Source organism: Orcinus orca, chromosome 8, assembly GCF_937001465.1.
Source record: "Orcinus orca chromosome 8, mOrcOrc1.1, whole genome shotgun sequence".
NCBI lineage: Eukaryota > Metazoa > Chordata > Mammalia > Artiodactyla > Delphinidae > Orcinus > Orcinus orca.
Genome location: NC_064566.1, coordinates 39,100,098 through 39,110,855, shown reverse-complemented (window position 1 = coordinate 39,110,855; position 10,758 = coordinate 39,100,098). Strand labels below are relative to the sequence as shown.

The following is a 10,758-nucleotide window of genomic DNA, read 5'->3' as shown; positions in this document are numbered from 1 at the left end:
TCCCAGAGCGCTCCGGGGTGGAGAGCGCACGCGGCGGTGACGACAGTGGCGGAGAAGACCCGGAGAGGCTCTGCGTTGTGGAGTGGCGCTCCTCGGGCTGGTGGCGGACTGCAGGCTGCTGGCGCCGCGGCTGAGGAGAACGGCGAGTGGGTTCGGCATTTCCCGTTGGGGTCTCCGCAACGATGAGTGCTGCCAGAGAGTCCCATCCGCACGGGGTGAAGCGTTCAGCCTCCCCAGACGACGATGTAAATAACAATGGCGGAGTGGTGGAGGGTTGAGGCCTACTAAAGGCTGGGGTAGGCCGGGAAGGGTGGATGAAGACGGAGGAAGCGTCTGAGGTGACCTGAAGGGGGAGGGCCGAGGGGAAGGACCCAGAAGAATGGGAAATATCCCTTTTGCTTAATTTGAGTTGGAATGTTTGAAGAGGTCCGCATGCTAAGAGCCGGAGGCCTGCGTAGGAAGGGGAATCGAGGAAGGAAATCCTGAATGGTTGAGAAGTGAAAGAGCTTAGTCAAGGGACCATGTTTGCCTGTTCGTGGGCTGATGAAGCTTCTTTATGGGGCCTTTCTATTCAGTAGAAACGGCAAGATCCTCCCTGTTTTAGGCTTAAAATGCTGCTGTGATAAAGTCAAGATGTTCATGCAAATTTGGACAGATTTTTCTGGCCGGGATTATTTTTGCAATGTACTGTTAAGAGTTAAACTTAACTGTACTATTAAGAGTAAACCAATAAAATATTGAACGGAAAAATGGTACCAGGGGAATAATTTGGTTCTGGCGCACCGTGCTGAGGCCTAATACGTTGAGACGTAGAAGCCCGTTTCGATGTCAAGTACCTCTTTTCCCTCTCCTCCCTCCCCCTACAGTTGCCAGTTTAAATTGCAAAGCATTCATTCCTTAAAGTAAACCATTAAATATTTACTGCTGTGCCAGGTGTTGGGAATTCAAAGATGAATAACTGTGGTGTTTATCCTAGGCCTTTTGTGTGTTTGTACTAGCCCCTAGCGCGGTGTCATGGATGCTGCAGTAACCAGTAAACGTAAAACTGGGTCCTTCATACAATGGATAAATGCCATGGAAACGTTGATGGGGAAACTGGGGGGGGGGGGGGGCCGATGGAGAGGTCATAGTTAAGAGTGAAGAAGGGAGGACATCTAGTTTTCTTTAGGTTGTTTAAAGTGCTGTCAATTTCTGAATGTGTAGAGTTTATTTTCTATAGTGCAGTTGAACTGAGTTCCTTTCATAATATTTTATTTTGCGAACTATAGAAAGCTCACTGAACACTGTTAGTGCATCAGTTGTAGCAAATGAGATGATGTTAAGACTCATCCCTCTTTGGGTAAGTGATGGGGTTAGGTCCAGAATAGTAAGGCTCTTTACTGAAATTGATTTTAGCTGTGCAGAAAGATTAGTAATCAGTAAAGATTTGGGGACAAATAGTTATATAGTGAGATTTATTCATTCCTGCTGTTCCTCCCTACAACTGGTTTTGAGATCTTTTCTTGTTAATGTGGTAGGCCAGTACCTACCAGGAATGTATCTAGGCTTTTGAGTAACTTGGGTGCCCTTTTAAAAACTATTACATTGTTTTCCTCCTGGTATTTAACTGTGACTTGATTGCTAGAATGTCAAGCACCTGTTTTGCTAGAATCAAAGAAATAATCTTTTTGACACAAAACTCTAGGTGATATTAGGTAATTTAACAAAGTTAAAGGGATTAAGTAATTAAATCTCTACAGCTTTTGATGGGATCAGTTTAAACTAGATGACCTTTAAGACCTTTTCCAATCCTATAAGCATTTTCTTTAAAAGAGGTGGTTACAGTTGCAATTCAAGATTAGGTCCTAGGACCTTCACACGTTATCTGAAAAGGATTATGTTGCTAATTCTATATTTTAGTGCAATACAGCAGTAACTTGTCCCTTGACGGTGATTTTTTTTTTTTAGTCAGTTTCTTTAAGATTAATTTTATTTTTGTTGGTAATTGGGAGTTATCTTTAAGTGCTTGTGTTTTTAATCTTTTAAGCATAATATATATTTTTAATAGATTTATTCTATTTATTGGCTACGTTGGGTCTTTGTTGCTGTGCGCGGGCTTTCTCTAGTTGTGGAGAGCGGGGTCTACTCTTCGTTGCGGTGCAAGGGCTTCTCATTGCAGTGGCTTCTCTTGTTGCAGAGCACAGGCTCTAGGGGCACAGGCTTCAGTAGTTGTGGCTCACGAGCTCTAGAGCGCAGGCTCAGTAGTTGTGGCGCACGGGCTTAGTTGCCCTACGGCATGTGGGATCTTCCCAGACCAGGGCTCGAACCCGTGTCCCCTGCATTGGCAGGCGGATTCTTAACCGCTGCGCCACCAGGGAAGCCCCAGAATATAATATATTTGTTTTTTAAATATATGTCTACGTTTAGAAAATAACCCAATTATAGTGTGTAGTTGGTCAGCAATTTCTAATAAACCTCTGCATGTAAAAGATAATCAAAGTTTTCTTTGCCCACTGACCTCACACATTTAATGGGGGTAACAAATCATTGAATCCAGTTGTAGGAAAACGCTGACAATGGTAGAAATAAATTCTAAGAGTTACTACAGGGTGTACTGAGGAGGAGGTAAATTGACTGCTGTTCTATAATAAGGGTATTAAGGATGAAGCCAACTTAAAAATGGTTTCATTGGTTTGATTAGAGGGGAGAATTGAAAGCTATCTTTCAGGAAGTAAAAGGAATGGGGAGGTTAATTTTAGTAACTGGTGGAGAATCTCTGAGAATGTATCAGGCACCCATGTGATTTTTTAGAATGCAGCACTTGAGCAAGGTACTTGCTACTCTATGCCAGGTCCAGGGAACAGTGATTTAGTGAGAATCAGAACTTAAGCCTCACTGGTACTTTGTTTTTTGGTTTTTTGTTTTGTTTTAACTATACTGAGCCAGAAACAGTTAAGAACTAACTAGTCTATGAAAAAATATGAACTGTCAGATGGAAAGAAGTAGAGATTTGGAACTTAGGTAGCCAAAAGGAATAGCCATAAGTGGGTGTCCAGTATGGTACAAATACTTCAACTCTCATATGCCCAGGAGGGATGGTCATCATTGTTTGATATATGTATTATTCTATTAGTCTTTTATGAATAATATTCAGAAGAATAAAAGGATAGTAAAAACAACTTTATTAGAAGTTTTGATATGAACTGAACCATAGCAAACCTAGTTTTCTTGATTTTTCACTATATATATACCCAAAATTTTAGCATTTTCTGAATATAGCTAACAGCTTATCAGTTGTCATGTGTGAAACTGAAACATATAATTTCAGATTTCAAATATGTTTCTAATAGATTTTAGCTTTATTTTAGTTCTTGGATTTGCATCATCAAAATATGATACTTGAAGAATTTTTTTGAAGTGTTTTCATTGCTCATAGTTTGTGTCAAACGGGATTTGTCTTCTTTGCTCTATAATTGCAAAACATTTTCATTTTTAGATTATAAACTCAATTAGAATGATCAATCCAATGAATGTTTTTCATTTCTATATTCCTTCTAGTCACCTGCCCTCGGTACTTGTCCACTTACAAACCATATCAAGTAAATTTTGGTGTACAAATATCATAAAAGATGATATTAAATAGTCACATACCTCTTTAGAAAAACGGGATGGTCCAGGCTGTTGTAGCAATATTGCAAAATATTGCAAGATGAAGTTCTTCCTATTGAATGGCTTTCTAGATGAAAGTACCATATATTTTTGTTATTTTGTCTCTCATTGACTCCCGGTTGGAGAAAAGTTATCTAGTATTTCATCATCCAAAAACTCGTTTAATTGCAGTTAAGTTTGCCATTATCATTAGTTTAGACACTACCTGTCATTTTGCATTCACCTTGTTATTCGTCTAATAATTGTGAAATGCCTTCTGTCAGTTTTCAGTTTTTTACTCGGTTGTCATGAGTAGAAATTAAAATTTTCAGCTGGGTCCAAAGAGAGCTAGAAGCATACAACAGAGGGGTGATGTCTTCTTGAAAGATGATGCAGCACTTTGGACAATACGATGAGAAAACTTTTCTACCACTTTTCTATCTTATTATTTTAGTCATTTTTAGCATATTTGGGAATGATTAATGAATTATAATGAAATAATTCTTAAATTTGTTTCAATATGTAGGGAAAAATATCGCTAGGATTCCATAATATATATTAGATTTATAAAAGGGTTCAATAGACCCATTTGATAATTACAAGATAGAATGAGTTCTATTCTTTTTTTTAAAAAAATTAGTAAATTTTCTCTTTGTTCTTTGGAAGACCTTTAAGTAAGAATAAAAGTCCTAACAGTTACTTCCCTGGTGGCACAGTGGTTAAGACTTTGCACTCCCAATGCCCGGGGCCTGGGTTTAATCCCTGGTCAGGGAACTAGATCCCACATGCATGCCACAACTAAGAGTTCGCATGCAGTAGCTAAGGAGGCAGCCTGCCACAACTAAGACTGGGCCCAACCAAATAAATATTAAAAAAAAAAGTCCTCACACATCAGTCCTTACAAATAAGGAAAGTGTTCAAAAAAGAAACTAAAATTGGGTCCAGTTGACTCTGATATTGTACTGTTCTTTAGAATATCAATATAGCCAGGGTTTTAAGTTCAGTTAACAGCTGTAGCAGCCTCCTGGGTTCAAAGTATTAGGTACCCTAGGGCCCTGCAAGGCTCTAAGGCAGTAGGTCTCAAAGTGTGGTACCCTACATCAGCAGCATCAGCATCTCTTAGGAATTTGTTAGAAGTGAAATAAATCTTCAGGCCCCACCCCAGATCTGCTAAGTTTGAAACTCTTGAGGTGTAGCCCAGCAGTTTGTGTTTTAACCAGCCCTCCAGGTAATTCTTATAGTATAAACTTTTGAAAACCAGATCTCTGGCTGCAAAAGAACTAAAGGACTTTCCCTTAAGGTAACAGAAAAGGAGTATATTCTAATTCGAATATTATGCATATGCTTAACTTCCTAAGCAAGAGTGAGTCCAGTTTATAGTGAAAACTGACAGGGGGAAAAAGCTTGGGATTTACTGGTAGACTCTAAATTTTTAAATATTTATTACTATGCAAAAAAGATTAATTGGCTAATTTCTTTTCCAGCTTGGATCTAGCAATTGGGAGGCAGCAGACTTAGGTAATGAAGAAAGAAAACAAAAGTTCTTGAGACTTATGGGTGCAGGAAAGGTAAGCATCAGACAGAATACATTTTTACCTTTTCTGTGAAAATAATGCCCTTTTTTATGTATGTTAAGTGAGAAGGAATGAATACACTTGGATCCCATTTTACTGTTCTGCATGACTACTTTAGGCTTTCGGAAATATAGCTGACCTCACTGAGCTGCTTCTAGGATTCTCAGTGCCACTGGGTGGTAATGTTTAGAGACTGCATAGAGAAAAAATTTGGTTTGAGGAGACTCTCGTGGAAGAAAGAAAACGTGAAAGTTCATGATTTGCCATCTGTTAGCCTGATAATTTGATACAAGGTACTTCTGGTCAGACCATTTGGTAGGTCTTTCATATTTTATAGTTCCTTCCAGCCCTTGAAGTAGTAGCCAAGGGAATAGCCTTTGTCAAAAACTTAATTTTAAAAATGTTCAGTATATTTTGAAATCTTTTTCAGTTCGATTAACGTAATAGAAGATATAAAATATAGGTGCCAGGAAACATCACGTGTTGGAAAAAACTCTTGTTCCTAGCAATTAATTTTTACATGCAAATACAGTGATCTCTAAATACTGATTTTTTTTTGTAAGCAAGTACATTTATTTTCCTAACACTGTCCCAGTAATCTTTCTGCAAACCTGATGTGGAAGAAAAAGGAAAACTTTTTTCTCTTTTAAGCTCTTTAGAAATAAGTTCTGCCCTTTGTTTTTTATTTGTATGGGAATGCATTTTACCAACAGCTGTTGACTGCTACATGCCAGGCACTGTACTAGGTCCTGGGTGGGGGGGTCACGTAGATCAGTAACATAAGTTTGGAGCTATCATGTGCTGGAGGAAACCAGATAATGACAATATAGAATTATAATTGCTATGGAAGAGCTATGCACATAATGCTGTGGAATCAACAGGCAAGGGAAGCTCACTCTGGCTTAGCAGCACAAGAAAGCTTCCCAGAAATAGAATTGATCTGAATCTGAGGGGATTAAGAGTTAGCCAGACTAGAACAGTAGATTTGGGCATAGGGAGAGATCATGTAAGATGTTAAGCCCTATACAAAGGAAGCATTTGTATAATATCACATTAATCCAGATTTCCCAATAATTTGTGATTTGTCATAGAAAGTAGTCTGAAGTTTCTCTTGGTTCATGCAAATAAAAGATTTTGCTAAGGATATATAAAGTAATAGTTTAAAGGTATGCTCAACCTAGTAGGATCACATTTCTTTAAGTACCTAGGAAGAAACACCCTAACATAAAATGTATGAAATTTAGCTACGAATAGTCAATTGTATCTCAGTAAAACAGGGCGGGGGTGGGTGGAGAACAAATTGAACAATTAAAAAAAAAATTTGGCTGCTGATCAATGGGCATAGCATACGTTAAATTCTTTGCTAACAAGTGCAAAGATCATAGCTTTGATCTTTTACGTAGGCTGTTTAGATTTATACTATTTTGTGTCCCCAAAGTACATTCCTAATCCTAGCCACTGAGTATTTTATTGGTCACAGGGAGAACCAGCTGAGAAAGTATAGACCAGTATAATACTATCATCTTAGAATAACTTGATGCCATTATGTATATTCAAATCTTGTTATGAGGTGTCTTCTGCAATAAAGGAACAAACTACTGAATTATTGATTTGCTTTTGTGCTAATAACATGTAAGGCAATAAGCATTAATGCTTGAACCTTTTCAGGAGTATCATCTTTGGGTATGGAGAATGTGTCATGATTTCACAATAGGGTGATTTGTTATTTACTATATACACAGATAATTGGTTAAGATTGCTTTGCAAAGTCAAATTTAATCTCACTTTCACTCAGTTTTAGTGAACAATTTCCCTTTTTTTTCAGTTGGTTTTTTTTTTCTTAATTGAGGTATAACTGATTTACAATGTTGTATTAGTTTCAGGTATACAGTGAAGTGATTCAGTTATGCATATATATAGATAGATTGATATTCTTTTTCAGATTCTTTTCCATTATAGTTTATTATAAGATCTTGAATATAGTTCCCTGTGCTATATAGTAGGACCTTGTTGTTTATCTATTATATATATATAGTAGTTTGTTAACCCAAAATTCCAAATTTATCCCTCCTACCTCCTTTCCCCTTTGGTAACCATAAGTTTGTTTTCTATGTAAGTCTGTTTCTGTTTTGTAAATAAGTTCATTTGTATCATAATTTTTAGATTTCACATGTAAGTGATATCATAATATTTGTGTCTCTCTGTCTGACTTCACTTAGTATGATACTCTCTGGGTCCATCCATGTTGCTGCAAATGGCATTATTTCATTCCTTTTTATGGCTAAGTAGTATTTCATTGTGTGTGTGTGTGTGTGTGTGTGTGTGTGTACCACTTCTTCTTTATCCATTCACCTGTTGATGGACATTTAGGTTGCTTCCATGTCTTGGCTGTTGTAAATGCTGCTGCTATGAACATTGGGATGCATATATCTTTTTGAGTTAGTTTTCTCTAGATATATGACCAGAAGTGGGATTGCTGGATCATGTGGTAACACTTAGTCTTTTAAGGAACATCCATACTGTTTTCCATAGTGGCCGCACCAATTTACATTCACACCAACAGCATCGGAAGGATCCTTTTTCTCCACACCCCCCTCCATTATTTATTATTTGTAGACTTTTTGATGATGACCATTCTAATCAGTGTGAGGTGATACCTCCTTGTAGTTTTGATTTGCATTTCTCTAGTAATTAGTGATATTGAGCATTGTTTCATGTGCCTGTTGGCCATCTGTTTGTCTTCTTTGGAGAAATGTCTATTTAGGTCTTCTACTCGTATGTTGATTGGGTTGGGTTGTTTTTGTTTGTTTTGTTTTGGGTATTGAGCTATATGAACTATTTGTATATTTTGGAAATTAATGCCTTGTTGGTTGCATCATTTGCAAATATTTTCTCTCATTCCATAGGTTGTCTTTTCATTTTGCTTATGGTTTCGTTTGCTCTGCAAAAGGTTTTAAGTTCAATTAGGTTCCATTTGTTTATTTTTGTTTTATTTCCATTACTCTAGGAGACGAATCCAAAAAAATAATGCTGCGATTTGTGTCAAAGAGTGTTTGGCCTGTGTTTTCCTCTAGGAGTTTTGTAGTATATGGTCTTACATTTATGTCTTTAATGCATTTTGAGTTTATATTTGTATATGGTGTTAGAGAATGTCCTAATTTCATTCTTATGCATGTAGTTGTCCAGTTTTCCAAGCACCACTTCTTGAAATTAGTGGTCTTTTCTCCATTGTATATTCTTGCCTCTTTCATCATAGATTAATTGACCATAAGTGCATGGGATTATTTCTGGGCTTTCTATCCCGTTCCATTGATTTCTGTCTGTTTTTGTGCCAGTACCATACAGTTTTGATTACTATAGCTTTGTAGTATAGTCTGAAGTCAGGGAGTGTGATTCCTCCAGCTCTGTTCTTAAAATTGTTTTGGCTATTTGGGGCCATACAAATTTTAAAATTATTTGTTCTAGTTCTGTGAAAAATGACATTGGTGATTTGATAGGGATTGCATTGAATCTGTAGATGGCCTTGGGAAGTATAGTCACTTTAACAATACGGAGTCTTCCACTTCAAGAACATGGTATATCTTTCCATCTGTTTGTGTCCTCTTCAGTTTCTTCTATTAGCATCTTATAGTTTTCACAGTACAGTTCTTTTGCCACCTTAAGTAGGTTTATTCCTAGGTATTTTATTCTTTCTGATGTGATGGTAAATGGGGTTGTTTCTTTAATTTCTCTTTCTCATATTTCATTGTTACTGTATAGAAATACAACCAATTTCTGTATATTAATTTTTTATCCTGCAACTTTACCGAATTCATTGATGAGCTCTGGTAGTTTTCTGGTGGCATCTTTAGGATTTTCTATGTATAGTGTTATGTCATCTGCAAACAGTGACAGTTTTACTTCTTCCTTTCTAATTTGGATTTCTTTTATTTCTTTTTCTTGTCTGATTGCTGTGCCTAGGATTTCCAGTACTATGCTGAATAAAAGTGGCAAGAGTGGGCAGCCTTGTCTTGTTCCTGATCTTAGAGGGAATGGTTTCAGCTTTTCACCATTAAGTATGATGTTAGCTGTGGGTTTGTCATATATGGCCTTTATTATGTTGAGGTAGGTTCCCTCTATGCCCACTTTCTGGAGAGTTTTTATCAAAAATGGATGTTGAATTTCATCAAAAGCTTTTTCTGCATTTATTGAGATTGTCAACTGAAAAAGTGCACAACCTAGAAGTTGAGAATTATGTTTTATTTGGCGGATTTTCTGAGGACTTAAGCCTAGAAGATAGCCTCTCAGATTGCTCTGAGGGACTGCTCCGAAGAGGTAAGGGAGGAACCAGGATGTATAGGAGTTTTGCAATAAAAACTGGATAGTTGGAACATCAAAAGATAACTGTTAATTAAAGAAACTGTTAAGGGAAACCAGACATGTCAAGTTAATGAATTTAACACTTTTCTACATCTAGGAAGATGCAAGACTGGACTCGTTGAAATCATTCATTTGATTTGCACCTTAACTATCTAGGGCCAGTATCCTTCTTTTCTCCATTCTGAATCCCCACAGGGTGCACGGTGGGGAGTAGCTGCAATGGCTGCTGGTTTGATGGCTGCAACATCCTTTGTTTACTGATAGGGCAGCATTTTTCATTCACAGTGCTTCCCCTTGATCATAAATTCAACCAACATTTGGGAAGCATTTCATGACCAATTTTGTCCCACAGTGCTAGGAAGGCTCATTCCTAGATCAGGCAAAGGTTCTGTTGATAGGCCACTCAAATTTTTGGATTAGGACCTGTTAATAATCTAAAATTCTCTGGATCACCTATCTTGCTAGTCTGCTATGACCTAGAAAATGTTTTCTCTTGTTGCTTCTTTTCATACGAGAGTTGCACTGTTACAGTTATCCTGTGTAGAGTTTTTTATATACATATATATATATATATTTGTGTGTGTGTGTGTATGATCAACTGTTTCAAGACCTTTAGCCATCATTAATTTTTTTGGAGACCTGGTTACACATTGGGTAAGAGACAATCTTATAAACTAGACAGGATAATTAATATAGTCAGTAACGTTAATAAGGTCATAGTAGGGCAGAGAGAGACACAGAGCATAAACAATTCAGGAACAAAGAGAACAAATTAAAACAATGATTAATAGATAACTAATAAGAACCTGCTGTATAAAAAAATAAATTCAAAGAGAAAACAGTGATTAGTATAACTAGTTGTAATCTGGTCACAGTAAACCATCAAGTCCATAGGAGAGCCAGGTGGAGAAGCCAAATATGGAAGGATTAGGTAGAGAGGAAAAAATATGTTTTATTTTTGTTTATAAAAGAATACTTGATCAACTTGTAGGTCATAGCATAACAGAGGAAAAGTTTTTCTGGAAAACAAAGAGGAAAAGCCAATATATTTCCCCAAAAAAGTCATAAAGTTATAAATCATATTTATAAATTCATTCAGTCCCATGTAATTCCTGTTGATTTGGATGAAGTAGTCAGGTTTTACATTAGAGTTTTGTCATTTCTTACCCAGTTCAGTGGTATGATCTAAAAGTTATCA

The 10,758-nt window shown here is 37.0% G+C and overlaps 1 protein-coding gene across 2 annotated transcripts in view; it reads left to right on the top strand.

The window, feature by feature from the left end:
- Nucleotides 1–32: 32 nt before the first annotated feature.
- C8H11orf58 (chromosome 8 C11orf58 homolog) overlaps nt 33–10,758 on the top strand; it is a 28,521-nt gene continuing 17,795 nt past the window's right edge. Inside the window, exons 1-2 of one of the 2 annotated variants that reach the window (XM_004285519.4) lie at nt 33–245; nt 5,112–5,195. In XM_004285519.4, the coding sequence (XP_004285567.1) occupies nt 183–245; nt 5,112–5,195 (147 nt within the window). In that variant the 5' untranslated portion in view covers nt 33–182. The remainder of the gene's footprint in view (nt 246–5,111; nt 5,196–10,758) is intronic. The other variant, XM_049714303.1, reaches the window with a different exon arrangement.